The sequence below is a fragment of the Phalangium opilio genome, unplaced genomic scaffold, assembly GCF_054372755.1.
Source record: "Phalangium opilio isolate 3A_F unplaced genomic scaffold, DU_Popi_V2 ptg000079l_1, whole genome shotgun sequence".
NCBI lineage: Eukaryota > Metazoa > Arthropoda > Arachnida > Opiliones > Phalangiidae > Phalangium > Phalangium opilio.
The window spans coordinates 9,910,140-9,927,886 of NW_028324187.1; the positions used below are offsets into that span (position 1 = coordinate 9,910,140).

Below are 17,747 nucleotides of genomic sequence, written 5' to 3' on the forward strand. Positions count from 1 at the left end.
CTTTTAGCGTCTTGGTGTGGCGTATATTGTCTTTCTCAGTTTGATTTTTTTGTCAATACCAAGCCGCTTAAGGGATAATTTATTCCTGGCCTTTTAGTGGCTTGGTAGGACACACAAACGGGTAGGTTTTCTTTCTACCTGGTATTTTTTTGTCATTACCAAGCCGCTTAAGGGATAATCTATTCCTTAGCCTTTTAGTGGCTTGGTAGGACGCATAAACAGGCAGGTCTTCTTTCTACCTGGTCCTTTTTGTCATTACCAAGCCGCTTAAGGGATAATCTATTCCTTAGCCTTTTATTGGCTTGGTAGGACGCATAATACAGGTAGGTTTTCTTTCTGCATTGACTTATTTTGGTCGTTCCAAGGCGCTTAAAGGCTACAATCGATTTCTTAAGCGGTGGTTGTAGGTTGAATTTCCATTCCTGTAGATGCCGCGCGCGAGGTGGGCCGTGTTGAATTTTTGCCTGATTGCAAAATTGATCTTGGGTTATGCTGGGAGGTACCATACCATTGTATAGGGGCTGTAAGGTTTAGGCAAGGAGGCTAGATAGACTTTGGTTGCACGCATGGTGTGCGCCTGTCTCGTACGAGAAACGTTAAATTTCATTGGGAGTTTCCCCTCGTAACATTACAGTTGACCGAGGGAAAATGCCGCTGGTTCGTTCCCCGCTACGAGCGAGACTACTCCATGACGTGCTCCGACGACTGAGAGAGATTCGAAATATGGTGGGTGCTACGACCGGACTCCTTTATTACAACTTGAAGACTGAGGACCGAACGCATCGCATCTTGAGCCTCTAAACGGAACAGACGTACAGCCCAGCATCCGGTAAGTCGCATGGATGGATCGCACCATCTCCTCTTCTTCTACTTCTTCTTCTTCTTTTGGGGGGCCCCACGTCTCGCGCGTCTATTTGACCTACTGTCTCGGGCTGAAAGTAGACCAGATCTAGTTGTAGTATAGATGTAAGAGTAATGGTTCATCGTGTGTCCCTTCTTCTTTTGATTGATGCGTAATTTTATTGAATTGTTTTGGTCTTGGTTTTTTTTTTGGGATACAGTGTATTAATGAAATAGATTTTTAATATTTTTTTTTTATGGAGCGAAAAATTAACGCGCGCTAATTTTGGCGGGAAATATCTCGTGCGAAAGTTGGGGATTATTATTTTTTGGCGGGAAATATCTCGTGCGAAAATTGGGATTATTTTTTGGCGGGAAGAATCTCGTGCAAAATTTAATATAATTATTTAGAAGAATAGAGCACGCGCAAATTGAAAATCTCGCGCTATATCTCGCGGTATTTTATTTTATTGATTTGGCGGGAAAAATATCACGTGTTATATTATAATTATTAGCGCGTGATGAAACGACGATTTTGTCTAGCGACCAGTCAGTTAGTCAGTCCAAAACGATTTAAGCCTATTTTTCTTTTCATTGTCATCACGAGCTGACTGTGTGTTATAGTGGAAGACTAGGGTATTCATTTAATCCTTTCTCTGAACGCGTCACTGTGTCATTGTCATAATATCATATGGGTTTAAAAGGGGTTTAGCGTGTCGTGTACCATTTAGCGTCCCTCTCTTTTGTCAATCTCTATTTCAAGTATTTCCTCTTTGCAAGAATAGCCCTAAAAGTAACATAAACCTTTATAAGTAAGACAGTATCGAGTAAGAAAAAAAACACACTTAGAAATCGTTGTGTTGTTTAACATAATTTAATAAAACCAGTTGAGAAGGTTTTAACAACCTAATTAATTTAAATGGCAAACTTTGAGAGCGTATACTTTTAATTGTAGCTTTACTTCTAACTGAAACGCGGTATCCTATCACGACGTGACACAATTTTATGTCAAGGGAATCCTAAATCTGATGTCGCTATAATATAGTTCTAGATTAAATGTTGAATACATTTATTTCAAAAACTACATTGAAATTATTTTGACCATGAATTTAGTCGTATAATTACACGAGTAAAGATAGAATGTTTTTTCCAAACACGCTAAGCTATAAGTAGAGGATTACCAAGGAGTTAAGCTTTGACTATGGCTTTAAGCTTATGAATGCGCCCGCTTTATAAATCCTACCTTTAAGAAGATTATAATTGGTGTAAGGTAGTTCCTTGGTTAGTTTTCGTGGCCGATTTTAGGTCAAAAATGTTTTATCTCCATTTTGCCTTAAGAGACACTGTTATCGAATTATGATTGGAGACATGTTTTACTGATGACCCCTAAATTTACTTAAGAAATTCAAAGACAATGAAGCTAATTTAATTAAGGGGCCATCCCTAAAATACTACATCCAATCTTAACTCGTTTACGGTGAGTCTTGCGGAACAAAATGTTATAAAAGTTACATTTTTTACTCAAAATTTATTTCCCATATAGAACAGTACGTTCCACTGTTGATACCTCTATGGGGAACTTTAGATAGGTAAACCAAAGAGAAAATAAAACTTCCGTTGAAACAAGCCGTTTAAACACTATATGTACGTGTATTGATGAAAACATCATAACAGCATCTGTGTTTAGGTTTATGCCTACACGGTTTCTACAAATAATAACGCGACGTTGTACGGCAAGGTTGTTTACTGCGAACAAACTCTTAATAATTAACTTAATCTCTTAAATTTAATACAGTTCCCGTAAAAATGAAGAATTCAATAATCAAACAACCATTACGTAATGGTAAACTGCTGACTTTCGAGTAAGATTTCAGTTTGAAAATTAATTATTGGCGCTAATTACACCATACGCCGAGTTCCCTTGATTTATGTTTTAAAATATATTTCCCGGATGTCTAAGCCCTCTTAGAAGAATTAATTTTGGGGAATGGGAACCCCTCTTGAATTATAACTTGGCGCAAATTCCGGCGGTTGCTTTTTGATAAATTTATTTAAAGGGTGCAATTGCTGCGCAGCCGCAATTTTATCGAGAATTCCTTGAAAGAGGTTCGAAAATCGCAGTCACTTGAGAAATCACCCCCGTCAAAACCAATTTTGACAATTTGCAATTCAAACCTCGGATCTCTATCTACTTTAGCTCCTTCAATATTCTGATTAGATTATAGTAAAAAACTACGAACGGTAGCTTTATTTTTTGGGGGCAAGTGTGTTGCGTATGCAATGCCAAGTTGTCTAGAAAGATGTGGAAATTAAAATAAGCTTTTGTGGTTTTTTTTAATCGGAATAATTTACTTATCTTAATGGAGGGACGTATCGTTTAAATGCTTAATTTGCATAACAAGTACTATTTACTTATATATGATAAAGTCGTAAATGCACATTTAAGTAGTTTAATATGTTTTTTCTCTCTCTCTGGAGTGACTATCGCTCTACTCTGTTTCTATCCTTGAGTTTTAACTTCAGATCAGTGCAGTGTTGTCAGGCCCTCTGTTAACCAAGTTATAAGTGAACTGAACTTGACTCACAAGCGGCCTGGTAACATTGGGGTAACTATAAACAAATCTCTTAAGTGATAACGTAAGTTCATAAGATATGTTGGTTATAAGTTTGTCACTGGTTACAAACTGGAGTTTGTCATGAAGTGAGTGACGTAGGTCTTAGATTGGGGTAATGCGACATACGCCTGGTGACTAAGGCGCTATCAAAGGCTTAGTACAGACTAAATAGGAAATGGAAGTCCTGCAAAATTAACCACCGAGTGTAGTCTGCAATTCTCGCTTCCGTCGTTCTCTAACTAGCTCTAGCATTACGAAGTATACTAGGTGTCATACTTATGGAACATATCACTTATAAACTTATGGTGAAAACTATGTATATAAATTTATACATAGCTCTTTCTGTATTTTTCTCTTGAAACGCCATCATTCACTCTTTCTCTCTCTCTCTCTCTCTCTCTCTCTCTCTCTCTCTGAGTCTCTCTCCTTTTCTCTCTTTTACTCCCTGTATCTCCCAAAAGAGGATATAAAGCCCCTTTAAGGACAGTTCTACTGCAAATTCCACAGCCAGACATTTTAAAAATCCATGCAGATTCCTGTCTCCAAAATTCCGTAAAAAATTTATTTATTTAGTTGTTGAAGCAGCCTTTTAAGATTAGATTACGTATTAAAGTGAAAGCTTAATGTCTCCACTAATTTATGTCTTGTTTATATTTTGCCTTATTTTAAAAAAACATATTTTCTCACGAACTTGATCGAGTCGAATTGCCCTGAAATACATAACGTATATATATATCTCGAAGGTTTTTATCTCTTCGACTTTTCGACTCTGAAATGGAAACTTGAACGATTTACGATCGGAATTTTAAACTCTGAACTTTCGCTGGAGAAGTCGATGTACTTTTTTAAAAAGACACTTCGTCCTATCTTAAGACTATTGAAACCAAAAATTACAATTTCAAATTTATTATTAATGAATCTAAAGTTAATTTTCTTGGAATTTAATTATTTTCAAGGTTTCCAAAAGGGTTATGCTTGAGTTTAAAGGTATACTCTACACCGAAAACCCGCGACTTTAAGTAACCCTTAATAAACCCTTTTTCGAAAGAGGGAAGACGCAAAGACGTTAAATAGAGCTTCAACGTTACTAGTCCACCTATAAGTCATATCTAATGTCTTTGTTGTCTAACACTCTAACTACCATCCGGATCTTGATTATTAAGAAAACCATAAGATCAAAATTAAATTAGTAAATTTTTCCTTTAATTTCAAAGTTAGAATATTCGCGAACGTTTAATTCTAAATTTTATGATTGATTAGATTAAAATTAGGCTTAATTCTAGTGCCATGATTGATTAGTCTTAATTAATATTGATTAGTTTAACTACATACAGTATTTCGTGAGAAAAATTAAGAGTATACATAGTTAAATTCAGACTAGGAGAAATGATACCTTTTACCCTTTAGGAGTCCAGGCTATTTGGCGGACAAAGTACTGTACCAAATTACGTCTCGCCTCCTGGTGTAAATTGTATCAATCCTCCTAGTCTGAATTTAACTATGTATTACGTTTAAAATTTCGGCATCGTTAAATCTCTAGTCTTAGGTGACATTAAAATCGTTTTAAGCCATTAGCCAATGGGGCTATTCACACCACCACCACAAAAAAAGGGACACTTAATAAATGAGTCGCCATTTTACGGGTCGTTTAAAGACCCGGCCGGGAGTCGGGACTCTCGAGCTAGTGTTTCTTTTTTCATTTCTTCACCGGTCGGTCGGCCTCTCTTTAGCTAGGCACAAAATACCCATTTTAAAGATTTCCACTTCAACTATCAGGATACGAGCCCGCTTCCCGGAGAAGATTGGAGAGATGAGAAGAAGGTTACCATAGCAACCACAATGACGACATATCCTTATCCTAAGGCCATTCAATCCATAGTTTATACGGGACCCGCACCGTCCATAAGTATGACGCTAAACCCGTTACGTTAATGAAGGCCCACTGTTCATGTCCGAGTATGGCCTCCTACAACTCAACTTGTTAATTAATTTTAATGCCAATTAGTGGACCCTTTCCAAAGAGACGTCTGCTTGATCGTGGGAAGAAAACCTTGTTTGAGAAATTTATAATTTCCTAATTCATCTGAATTGTCATACTTATGCTTTATTACGTTACTTATGGAACCACCTAGAGTCCAAGACGGAAATTTCTCCGGGTTTTCTGATGCCATTCTGTTTTTTTCTTTTCTTTTCTAAACTATATCCCGGAGGGTTGAGGTTCCGCTCGGGGGGTAAGCAAAGGGTTAAGGCGCCAAAGTGGTTGCGGGAAATGAAGCGTGATGCGAACGAGGCCCTTGCCCCTCTTTCCCTTTTTGGGGAATAAATGGACCCCTCATAGATTCTCGTTTAAATTTTGAATATAAATGTAGCGTAATTTCTCAAATATAATGGAAACGCGCTCCGAAATTCCAGAAATCTGGAAACCCCCCCCCCCCCGGGGGAAGGGGCATGATGCCAATATAGGATAGGGTGCGTGGTAAAACGCCATTGATGGTAATAAGTGAATATAGTTAGTTAATTTGTAGGCCTCGAAATGATACGCGGACAGTTAAAGACGTGTACATTGCATGAACACACTGCTCAGGAGGTCCTTTTCAAACAGGGACACCGCAGTGTCGTCTGCTTCAGTTGTTATAGGGTCCAGTTGATTGGTTTGTGGACAACAAAGACTTCAGATAGGGCTTGAACGTTACCAGTCCCGGGTCAAAGTCACATCTAATGTCTTTGCGTTGACACACCAAGGTGCAGCATGGTCAACACACCAGTCTTAATTTTGAAAGGGTTTTTACATGAATGTAGCACTCCGCTTAGTTTCCCTGACAACTGCCTTAAGCACGCTGGTTATCCTAAGTTTCTCTAAACGTATCTTATGCCGTGTGACAGAGACTGATGACTTTCAACCCTCCCCTCCATTTTCACCCGCCCAAAAATTAGCAAAATCCATTTTCAAAAGTCCCTCTTGACACCGAGACCCGGACGGGAAGGTCTGGTTCAATTGGCAGTGTCGTAGAAGGCTAGAGTAGGACCTTGGTTGACGTTCGCGTGTAAACTGCAAAGTGATTTTGACATCGCGTCGAGGGGTTTAGTTAAACCGTGTAGGTTATGATTTTTGGCAGAGCATCTGTAACAAAATCAGTTGTCACGAGTCAAAAAAATTGTTTGTTCAGCAATTTTGTTTTCCTGAATTTTTCTTCATTGCTACGTTTTTCACCCAATTTTTGCTCAAAGGCTATAAATAATAATCCATGGGCTTACTACAAATATCTTTTTGATCTCGCTTCGCTACTCTTAAATCCTCAATTCTAAAAGTTATTTCGAGGACCCCCGGGCTTAATAACGTTGTAATCCACCAACCATCCACCTACGTCCGTCGCTGCATCGACTACCGCAGGAAGCTCAAAATTACTTGACGCTCAAACGTCGGTAGTATTTATAGACATTTTTGATAAGAAAACTTGAAGGCAAAGAGAGGTTCAACTATTACTCCTCGAAGAACTTTCGAAGATGAAAAAAAAAAAAAAATAGAAAATATGGATTTTATTTTAAAGTTAATTATCTTAGTCCCTAATTATTGTAGGACCATATTTTTGGTATCATTGCGTAGAGGACAGTTGGGACTATCATATGGTAAAGAGTTTTTTCGGGAAGTATTGTTAAGATAGAGTTATGACGTTACAAAATTGGTCATCTCAAACTCCACCAATTGTAGCGTGGCATTCTGTTTTCAATTAATGCCCAATATATTTAACCCTAATTGACGTAGTTTCGAGTTACATTAGGCTTAGATAGAGGACAATTTAGGCCATTATAAAACCCTGAAAGGATTTAAACCCGTATCTATTAATATACCACCAAAGTTATGGACTTCTAAGCTCCCATGAAGTTATGTTGGATAGAGTACAGTTTGGGCTGCTGTAAAACACCGTTCAAAGTTTCACCTTCTCTTTAATAAAACAGCTAGATATGTATACATTTTTTCCCGGGCTTTACTCGAAGGTGATAAGTCTAAAATACCCCAGTTTGTTGCCAAGTTAAAAAAAGAGATGATCTTCAATAAGCTATGTACTTTCCATCAAACAACCTGAGAAAATACCCTTTAATTCGACACGCTTTTGCGAAATGGATGATGATGATGATGATGATGCGACCGAATTCACATTTCAACGATTCAATCGTTAATTTTAAGGCCACGTGTTCCTTTTTTTAGATCCTCTAAAAAATTTCAAACCTCCATTAGTCTATATAGCCCACAATTTAGGGGTTGCTTTTTTTTAGTAAAGAAAATTTCATGATCCAATCATAGGTGTTCTCTCCGCAGTAACATGCACTTTGTGATAATTTTATGACCAAGGAAGACCTTTTCTTATTAATTAAACAGGTGGGAATTTTAATTAACGAAATATTTATTATAAATTGTTTTACAATCAACTAAATTGTTTTATAATAAAAAAATTAAAATGCGAGAAAAATAATTTTTATGAATTTGTTATTTCAAAGTCCATCATAATATTTGCACGTGTTTATGATGTTTGTAAAAAAAAGAAATACTTCAGACTGTCTCCACGTCATCTCTATTAGACGTGTTTAAGATATTTTATCTGATATCTTTGATAAAAAAATGCCAAACTATAAAAATATACTTTAGACTTCCCTTTTTACCATAGTTTATCAACAATTCAAATTCGTTATTAGGGTTATGTATAGAATTTCATTTTTACTCTGAATTCATTTGTTTTAAATGTCAAGTCGCGGTGGTTCAACGGACGTAACGGGGAATTAGATAAAAAATAATTATTAATTTTATTCAACAAACTGATTAGAAAATTTGATTTATAAGTCATCGTAAAACAGAAACTACATCGTTCTAGAGACGTTCAATTGATTAAAATCTCTCCTATACTTCTTTATTCGGTTTAAACTTCTCATACAAATGAGGTAAGTTGTTTAATTAGTCTAAATCGAGAGTTTTAAAACTTAACTTATTTAATTAATACGAGGTTTAATGTAGTTAAGTTTAAATTTCACCAGAACTTTTGCGATCGTTAAGCCTAATCTCGAATTGAAAATATAAAAAAGCACGTGCGGTCATTATTCCCGCGTTAAACTTTTGTAGGAACTTATTTCGCGCGCGATTTTATGCAAATTTTATTAAACTTTCTAAATAACACTAAGGTTTTTGTTGTCACAATGATTCATATTTAATTTTAAACGTATAATATTGTATTAGACATTAATGCGTATATTAATTGTCTGCTAGCGATCTGCCGGCACCATGAAATAGACTAATTTATCACGTCATTATATTATGCCGGGTGATTTAATTGAAAAGTGTCAAACTCAAACCCCTGGAGATCTTTTTTTGCCTTATTTTCCGATTTATTGATTATCGGGATAATTTACATTTATTTTATGGGAGGGTTGACAATTTTTGGAAGAGATATATATTTTATAATCTGACGAAGAGATTTTTCCGTGACTCAATTCTGATTCCTTTCCAATCTCGATTATCGAATCTCGGGGAGGGAGTGTCTGTTTTTTTAGTATAAACTAAAATTTTGTAGAGTTTAATAGATACGTCTTTAAAAATGGTGAGTTTAGATTTTTGCCCCAATATATTTAATTTTGATTAATTCAAAATTATTAACGAGCGTCAGTCTCAAGGTTATAATTCACGTAATCCTGATTTAATTGTGATTGATATAAGCGTAGATACTACGGAATTTTGTAAATGAGATGTAAAACTTCTATATATGTACCGGTTTATTTTTTAATGAAGGCATTGGCATTTTTTTTAACCTGAGGTATATCGTACTCTTACCTTAAGGGCGTTTACGTAACCCATTTGCTACTATTATCTGTAAGCAAAGGGTTACTTTTAAACCCTTTTAAAACTCACTAGTTTTAAGGGTTATTTACTGTAAAAGTACACGTGGTATTTAATCTTTAATTTGACCTCTGTCTGGGCCGAAATATTCATGGCGCCTTGCCTAACTAGTACCGATCAAGGTTTGACCACAAAGGTTGTTGGCAACGTTAGTTTTACGTCTTACCATTCCTTTGTGTTCAGGGTTTTGTAATGTTTGACTCGGACCAACTTGTTTTTAACCATTTAAGTGTATGCTTCCCCCCCCCCCACCTTTTGCAGCTTTCTCGACGTGACCAAACTGGAGAGTTCTGGAGGCAGCCCAAATGGTGATAGCGGACGGACTAGGAAACTTGACGACGCGTCTCTCGACGACATCTCCAAGGGTTCAAACGGATATCCACTCAAAGCCATGGATTACAATATAACCGAGACAGAGTACTTGACCCCAACACGGAATAAAGCGGAAGTTAAAAGCATTTCCGCCTCGCTCAAACCAGTTTGCGATGACTTCGATAAAACTGGTAATTAAAATTAATAAGTTCAAATCATGTCCGACGAAAGCCTTCCGCTACTTAAAATTCCGCCCGTGAACTCCGCGCATTCTTCTTCAGTGTACAAAGGCGTTGAACAGAACGTAACCACTCCTGATGAGGATAAATTCGCGTCATCGGCTCAGGTGACCAAGTTCCGTTTCGTCATCTTGTTGCTCTTCTGTTTGTACTCTATGTCCAATTCGTTTCAATGGATCGAGTACTCCATTATCAACAACATATTCTGCCATTATTACGACGTGTCCACCATGGCCGTCAATTGGACGTCGGTCATCTTTATGGTTGTGTACATTCCTCTCATCTTCCCGGCCAGTTGGTTACTGGACAAGAAGGGATTAAGATGCGTCGTTCTTATTGGTTCTCTCGGAACCTGTCTGGGTCAGTCATCTTATGTAACGTGATCTTAAGTAATTAGGACGTCTACTAAGTTAAATTATTTTAATCTTAATTAACAGGTTCTTGGGTGAAATGTTTGAGCGTTTCCCCTGACCGTTTCATCGTTTCGATGGTTGGTCAAACGATAGTGGCCGTCTCGCAGATCTTTATTTTGGGGATCCCTCCAAGGTTAGCGGCTGTCTGGTTTAGCGATAAAGAAGTTTCGACAGCTTGCGCCGTTGGAGTCTTTGGAAATCAGGTAATCGAGACGCGAAAACATATCCTAGAGCTTAAATTAACGAATGTCCCCAAAACGTCAAACGGGTTCATACAGAGTGGCTTAGCTATTCGAGGTGTAGTATTATCATACAGGTGTTTCAATAGAGTTTATATTTGAAATAATCATAGCGCTGCATCGTAATTCCCTGATACTGTAGGGGCAGCCATTACTGCACTAGATTAGCTAAACCCACCATAATTTGAAGACTTGATGAAAGTATACCGGGCGGTAATAGTCAAGGTGTAGAACACTTGCCTTTTTTTTTAAGAATAATACATTAATATCGACGTGATTACCTCGGATAGTGTCCCCTAAAAGTTGTTGTTTTTAAACACAACCAAAAACAAGATAAAAATTACTAGATACTTATGTCATGGCACGTTTTTATTATTTTTGCAAATACGATAAAGCTTGCTTGCGAAATTTTCCACATCGCGAGGTTAAGACTGGAGTAAAAATATTTTAGTAAACAACGGGAACAGGGTGGTTTAGCTATTAGAAAGTGTATTAGAAAGGATTCTACTACATTATAGGGGTTTTTCTACCCCAAAATCAGGTTGGAATTGCATTGGGGTTTTTGTTACCACCGATAATCGTGCCAAATGTGGAAAACAAAGACGAACTGAGTGGTCACATAAATTTCTTATTCTACGGAGTAGCTGGTATCACAACTTTATTATTCGTCCTGGTCTTAGTTGGTAAGTTAATTATCTTAATTAAATATATAACTAACTCTTCGCACGCCGCCAAGTTTAGCTTCCTTTTGATTGGCAAATAGAAATGAAAATTATCTAGTTATCTATAAATTTAAGTAACTAGCGTCATGTCTTGATAATCCGTTTGATAGGATATAAATTTTCTGGTGTTTATAGTAAATTTGTCTTTAAAAGATATAGAATTGCGTTAACTTTCTACTTCGATTTTCCAAAGGCGTCAATAAACTCAAAACTTTAGATAAAAATTAAAGAACTGACCCCCCGTGACCCTTAACTTGTAGAACTTTGCTGAATACTAAAATAATCTTTTATTGTAATTTCTACTCGATGGATTGTTAGTTATGGTTCCTAGCTTTTCAGGAGGTAACCGCTGATGTGTGTACAGTTTTTTTAATGGGCCCCCATTATCTTTAAGGTTTCAAGGATCGGCCCCAATATCCGCCCAGTCGGGCCCAAGCCGTGCTCGAAAATGAAGTTCAAGAGGAGTATTTGAAATCAGTCGTTAATCTAGTTAAAAATGTTAACTACGTCGTACTCCTAATCACTTACGGTTAGAAACACGCGTCTTACTTTGGATGGTAGTATTTAACTACTGTATTGTGGTAGTTTCCTACTAACTAGGTTCGAACAGTGGAAAAATAGAAGCGACACAGGGAATCTTACGCTAACTTAGGTTATGACTGGTGATATCAATAAGGGAATAGCTCCTCTCATATTTCAAAGTATTATCGCTGCAATTCAAAAATTCTTAGTGTTGCTTCTATGTTTTCTTCTAATGCGGTGTAGAAGGAAACCTCTATGTTATAGTAGAAAAGTACTATTAGGCGTTTGGCCTACAAATATTAATTTTATAACCAATTAACATTTTAGGCATTAACGTTGGCGTTTTTTACGCAATCTCAACTTTGTTGAACCAAATCGTGTTGGAACATTTTCCGGCAAGTATTTTCTAGTTCTTATTATGACTTACCTATAGGCCTAGTTGAACTTATTGGATATCATTATTTACTTATGGAACTTAACTTTTAATTGATTTTGAATTAAGGGAACCGAGGTCGAAGTGGGTTGGATGGGTCTAGTTATTGTCATATCTGGGATGGCAGGGTCAGTCGCTTGCGGTTTCATCTTGGACAAGACACATAGATTCAAGTATAAAAGATACGGCGATTAAAACGAGTGAATATTGGAAACCAATAATGGATGGGGTTTGTTTTTAGAGAGACAACGTTGATTGTTTATGTACTGTCTTTGGCTGGTATGGTGGCTTTCGCAGTCGCTTTAAGGTTATCTGGTTTTTGGATTGTCTTTGCCATGGCCGCCCTTCTCGGGTAAGTACTTATCATTAGCGCTAATGGACTTATTGATTTTTGTTCAGGAAGGGTTTTAGACCCCGTTTTTGTTTTTTTTTAAAAAAAGGTTCTTCATGACGGGTTATTTACCGATCGGGTTCGAGTTTGCAGCCGAAATTACTTACCCAGAATCTGAAGGAACGTCTTCGGGATTACTGAATGCTTCCGCTCAAGTAAGTCCTCAAGTTTTGATGTCTTTCTTAATTTAGACCATTGTTCAGTGTTTCACCGCGATAAACTTAATTCCAATTTCAAGTTCTAACCATTTTTACGCTTATTTCTTTACCATTACTTTGTCCCTAAGTACTTATCCATTTTTTAAGGTATTTGGTATCCTCTTCACCATGGTCGGTACAGTAGTTACCGACGCGCACGGCGACTTAGTAACCAATTTGGGTTTAATAAGTACTTTAGTCATTGGATCTATTCTAACAGGTAATTGGACGTACTTAAAATCTGTCCAAGTACTTAATAACTAACGCGTCTTTTGTCCGTCCAGCTTTCATCAAATCGGATCTGAGACGTCAAAGAGCGGCGGCAATTCATCCTTGTAGAGATTCCTCCGCGGACCAGTTGATGGAGAAAGCGAACGCGCCAGGTGATTTAGCGTAGGTTTACCGATTGAACTTTAATCCCCTTCGTTAGACCTAATTAATAATAATTTTTAGTTTATTTATTATAGTTAAATTTTTAACATAATGCGAAGTAGAATCGACCTTTATATAGATATTTCCTAGTTAATAATAAATTACACAAATTTCAAGCGTCACAGTTAACCTTTGACCTCCTCCTTTAAATATCAGCCCTCCCCTCCCCCCAGTATTAAAAAACTACGTCATCTAATTAAAAGTTAGTAATTAAATCATTATCACCCGAACTTTATGGGTAATTACAATCATATTTCAATTTTTCTTCGAGTCTATTATCGATTATCGGTGTTTCTCAAGAAAAAAGTTAAAAATTGGTGTTTAAACGTGTTCTCGTCGTGTGAACATACAAGTTTAACATATGTTAAATTGCTCAGAACGAAAATTAACCATGCGGTTAAAAATTTGCCAAAATATTTTAGTGAAATTCATAAAATTAATTTTTCTAAGATGCCAAAAACAAAAAATAATAACTAATATAAACGAAAGGAAATATATAGAGAAAGCTGTTGAATATTTTGCTCAAAAAAGAAAGAAAGAAACGTAGAAAACCAACAAACCATAGCCATAGGTTTTATTTTAGATATTTTACATAAATACGCCTAGATCTTCCCGTTCTAAAAAAAGTCCTATTTTGAGGCTGCTAAGCCTAATTTAGTCTATAAAAATTAAGAGCACTGAAATATGGTACTTAAAAGACTTATTTTTGTAAATTTACTTTAGCGTGTTATTGTTGTTGAAGAAAAATCGCGATAAAGAGTTTAATTTCAGCTTTTTGCTAGTCTAAATTAATATTTAACTAATATGTTTCGAGTTTAGAAAGTTTTAATGACGATTTGTTCTAATTTACAAACCGTCTTTGTAAATAAATTAATGAATTAAGAGTCGTAAATAAATCTTTAAATGTTGAAAGAGTTAAAATTAAAACAACCTTGAAAATTTTCCGCAAAGGCTTCGGATCGACCGTCGTTTTAAAGTAGGCCTAAAATGGACAAGGCTTAGAAGAGAACAAGTAAGTATAAGAGTGGAGTAGGCCTAAAATAGACAAGGCTTAGAAGAGAACAAGTAAGTATAAGAGTGATAAAGGTTTTTCGATTTAGGCTTAACATTAAAGTAGGCTTAGCAAGAACAGATGTAACACATGAAATCAAAGTTGATGAATGTTTTAATATGATTTAATCAATACAAAAAAATGAACATTTGAGATAATTTCAGAGTGGAATTTATGTATCAGGCATTTCTCCACCTGGTACCATCTGCAAAAAGGTTTCACCACTTAGTCAAATACATTTTAAATGTTAAGCCTAATTCTTACTTACCATTGTTATGTTATTTCCATTCAATAGAATTTGGTCCAGCCTGGTAACACGTCTACCTTCAGGTGTACTTTCACTGCAAAATCATCAAATAAGAATTTAAATCTAATCGTCATTAAAGATAAGTAATTATTTATTTATTAACGCTTACTATTCCGTTACGTCTTCCAGTACCATGTCTATTAAGATTTAATTAAGGCCGGTAACAGTAATTAACAGTTATGTCAATTAAAAAAGGATACTAACAAAATCATCAAAACCCAATAGTGTTCCTACAACTTCTTTATCATTTTTCATAATTATATGAATCCTCGATCCGATACAGGTATCGATTAATTCTAAATTAAATAAAATTTAACTCAAATTGACTACTTGTAGCCTTGGTCAAAATTTTAAAAATAGCGCCATCACAGAATTTTTTAGCTAGGCGTCTACAAAAAATAGTCTGCTTAGGAGGTTCGGTAACATCGGGTATAAGCTAAGTTTACGTTAATTAATGTTAACTAAACAGCGAATCTAATAGATAATACTTCCAATATCAAATCATATATTATAAATTCTATAATAATGTTTAAATTAATTACCTAACGGTAGCAAAGTCGATGGGTTTGGAACGCTGGTACCCGCCATCTTGGATTTATGTTTAATAAGAAGGACCAGACATAACCCTACCTTTATAAATGGTTTTTCAGTGGATGTATTATAGTGGTAATTTAATTCAAAACGTATTTAAAGGGTTCAATATTTTAATATCATAGTTAGGTCTAAATATATTTATTTTTAAGTACAGAAAAATTGGAAAAAACGCAACTTTTGTAAGCGAATCTGGCAGCAATGTTGAACGGGGGTATGAGGTAGGGGAAGTCAAAAATCGGGCGTCCCTGGCGTATAGTGCGGGAGGGTCCAAAGTCGAGCGTGTGTTGTTAAGGTTGCTAGGACTCTTCTTATATTAGTAACGGATTGGCGGAAGCCCGTTTGATGTTCGAGTCGCGTTCGCGTCGTGATGCGAAAAAATGTTTGGATTACATCAATATAATCGGTGATAATTACCCGTGGATTCGTTAAAAATGAGTGCTACGGAATCTTCGACGGATTTATCAAGTGACAGCGATGGAGCATTTTACTACAAAGGGGGTGAGCCCATGGAAACATATCATAACCAAGGCTTAACAGTCATGATTCAACACATAATCGAATTTATCGTAACAGTACAGTCTGACTTTTCAGACGTTTCGTTAAGCCTTGGTTATAATCATTATTTTTTAATGTTTCGCGCTATTTTCGCGTTAATAATTTAGTATTTTCCGATGTAAAATATTTTAGACGCGTAAGTTTACGTAGGATAACGGCTTATTGAAGCTAATTTGCATGAAAAAGCCGGTTAATTATTGAAATATCAAAGATTATTAGGCCTAACTCAAACCTAGATTAGGATAAATTTTGGAGACATGTTGTCTAGGGGTTTTTCTTACCCGATAGGTGTTAATGCCCTGAATAAACCTATACATTATTTTGATTCCTAGCGAAATAATACGGAATATCATGATTAAACTAATTATTAGTCAAGTAATTTTAATTAGCCCATTTAATTTTAAACTAAAAGCATCCATTACTTTAAACAATTGAGGCTAAAAAGAAACCTTTCTTTAGAAATTCTATTTAAATCGTATGTAATATACCCTTATATGGCTTCAGTGGTATGTTTTTGCGACACCTTCCTGTGTTTATAATGTTTTAACACCCCTAACAATCCTGCACCGGGAAGGGGGGGGGGTGTAGAATTACGGAAAAGGGTTATTTCCCTCCCTAGTATGAATAATTAAATATAATAAACGAAATTAAGAGAGGAAATGTATTTATTTCAACACCTTCTACGATGTTTGAAATGTCAGGAGTCGTTCTATATTGTCATTAAAGTTTGTAAAACCGCAACCATTACTTAAATTAGGTAATCGCCCACTTTAGCTTGTAGTCTAGTAGTGTCTAGCTCAAACAAATTCGGTGGTTTCTTTTTACATAATTGTAATCCCTCCCACTAATTTTTGCGAATTTACGCTAAAACCAGTTATGGAAGTGCGCACATAAAGAGCAGTTTAGGATAAATTCAACGGTACCAAGTATTTTTTTAAAAGAATTAAAAAGAACATCACCTATTAAATGATAGATATTTCCCTTGAATATTAATAAGTAAAATAAGCGCGGGGTATTGAATTTCATTTGAGTTCAAGTTTTTAACAGTTTCATAAAAACGGACGCCCCAAGCTAAAGATCAAAGTAATTTTGTTAGAGTAATTATTATTAACATAAGTATATATTATAAGTTTAAATCTTTAAACCCGTCTGGCTTGCTACAATAGCACATGTCCCGAGGTGTAATTTAGATGACAGTGTTACTTTAACTTATGGGTAGTGGAGCTGGTTTTTTTTTTACTATTTTTGTGGGGTATTTCCTTGAAATATGTCTCAATAATTTCGCGTAGTCGATCACTAGGTAACTAAATTACCATCAGGAAACTTTATATCAAAAATATTAGAGGTCATTGTCATTTTAAAAATAAAAAAAAAAATAGAAAAATTGTCGCGTTTTGCTTTTAATCCAAGTATTTATTTTTGAACTCCATTCGATTTTTGATAAGCGGTTAGTTATCCGCTCCATGTTTCTTAAAATTTTAAAATGTTCAATGATTGAAAATAATTAATTATTGAGTTTAATTTTAATATATTTTAGTTAAAAAAGAACTATATATTTTGAAAGAAAATATTGAGACATTTTTAAATAACAGTTTATTACGCGAAGTTAACGCGTTACCACGTGATTTAATTGGGAGAAAGTTCAGTTAATAACCCCCCCCCTCCTTCCAAAAAATCAAAACAATGGGTCGTAAACAATATTTGGATTTCATAGTCCCAAAAACGATCCAAGTTTTAACAGAATGCGGTGAAATTATTTCGAACTCGAGATATTTAAATATATCGGGTAAGTTTTGGTAGTTTTGTTTGCGTTTGAGGATAGATAAAGTAAACTGCAAATGGTCCTTGATCGTTCTTTCAATGATTCTAAAATAACTTGGGGTGTTATTGGTTTGGGACGGTGGACCTAAAAATAGTTTGACCCCTCGAAAGGCAGGCCATAGATACTAGACTGGATATAGAAAGTATTTTTGGGTCTGGTACCATCGCGATGCCCATGCA

At 35.8% G+C, this 17,747-nt stretch overlaps 3 protein-coding genes across 6 annotated transcripts in view; 2 read left to right on the top strand and 1 right to left on the bottom strand.

Annotated features, from left to right (window-relative positions):
* The first annotated feature begins 362 nt into the window (after window positions 1–362).
* On the top strand, window positions 363–14,151 carry LOC149654842 (choline/ethanolamine transporter flvcr2a-like). Of its 3 annotated transcripts, none has more exons than XM_089846504.1 (12): window positions 363–829; window positions 9,601–9,842; window positions 9,933–10,250; window positions 10,328–10,506; window positions 11,084–11,225; window positions 11,659–11,793; window positions 12,114–12,181; window positions 12,289–12,392; window positions 12,461–12,571; window positions 12,660–12,765; window positions 12,916–13,027; window positions 13,092–14,151. In XM_089846504.1, exons 2-12 carry the CDS (start codon window positions 9,731–9,733, stop codon window positions 13,202–13,204), a joined length of 1,500 nt encoding a protein of 499 aa, XP_089702630.1. In that variant the 5' UTR covers window positions 363–829; window positions 9,601–9,730; the 3' UTR covers window positions 13,205–14,151. The 3 variants fall into 3 exon arrangements, with proteins under 3 accessions (XP_089702630.1, XP_089702629.1, XP_089702631.1); XM_089846503.1 differs by lacking the exon at window positions 363–829 and adding an exon at window positions 8,113–8,390; XM_089846505.1 differs by lacking the exon at window positions 363–829 and adding an exon at window positions 8,476–9,043.
* A 235-nt stretch (window positions 14,152–14,386) lies between these two features.
* Window positions 14,387–15,292, bottom strand: LOC149654843 (U6 snRNA-associated Sm-like protein LSm5). The gene is made up of 5 exons (XM_089846530.1): window positions 15,140–15,292; window positions 14,798–14,893; window positions 14,707–14,734; window positions 14,559–14,631; window positions 14,387–14,495 (listed from the first exon to the last, which is right to left on the bottom strand). Exons 1-5 carry the CDS (start codon window positions 15,183–15,185, stop codon window positions 14,463–14,465), a joined length of 276 nt encoding a protein of 91 aa, XP_089702656.1. The 5' UTR covers window positions 15,186–15,292; the 3' UTR covers window positions 14,387–14,462.
* A 173-nt stretch (window positions 15,293–15,465) lies between these two features.
* The window catches only part of trio (trio Rho guanine nucleotide exchange factor), a 57,446-nt gene continuing 55,164 nt past the window's right edge, over window positions 15,466–17,747 (top strand). For both annotated transcript variants that reach the window (XM_089846528.1, XM_089846529.1), the window contains exon 1: window positions 15,466–15,689. In XM_089846528.1, coding sequence (XP_089702654.1) covers window positions 15,623–15,689 — 67 coding nt within the window. In that variant the 5' untranslated portion in view covers window positions 15,466–15,622. The remainder of the gene's footprint in view (window positions 15,690–17,747) is intronic.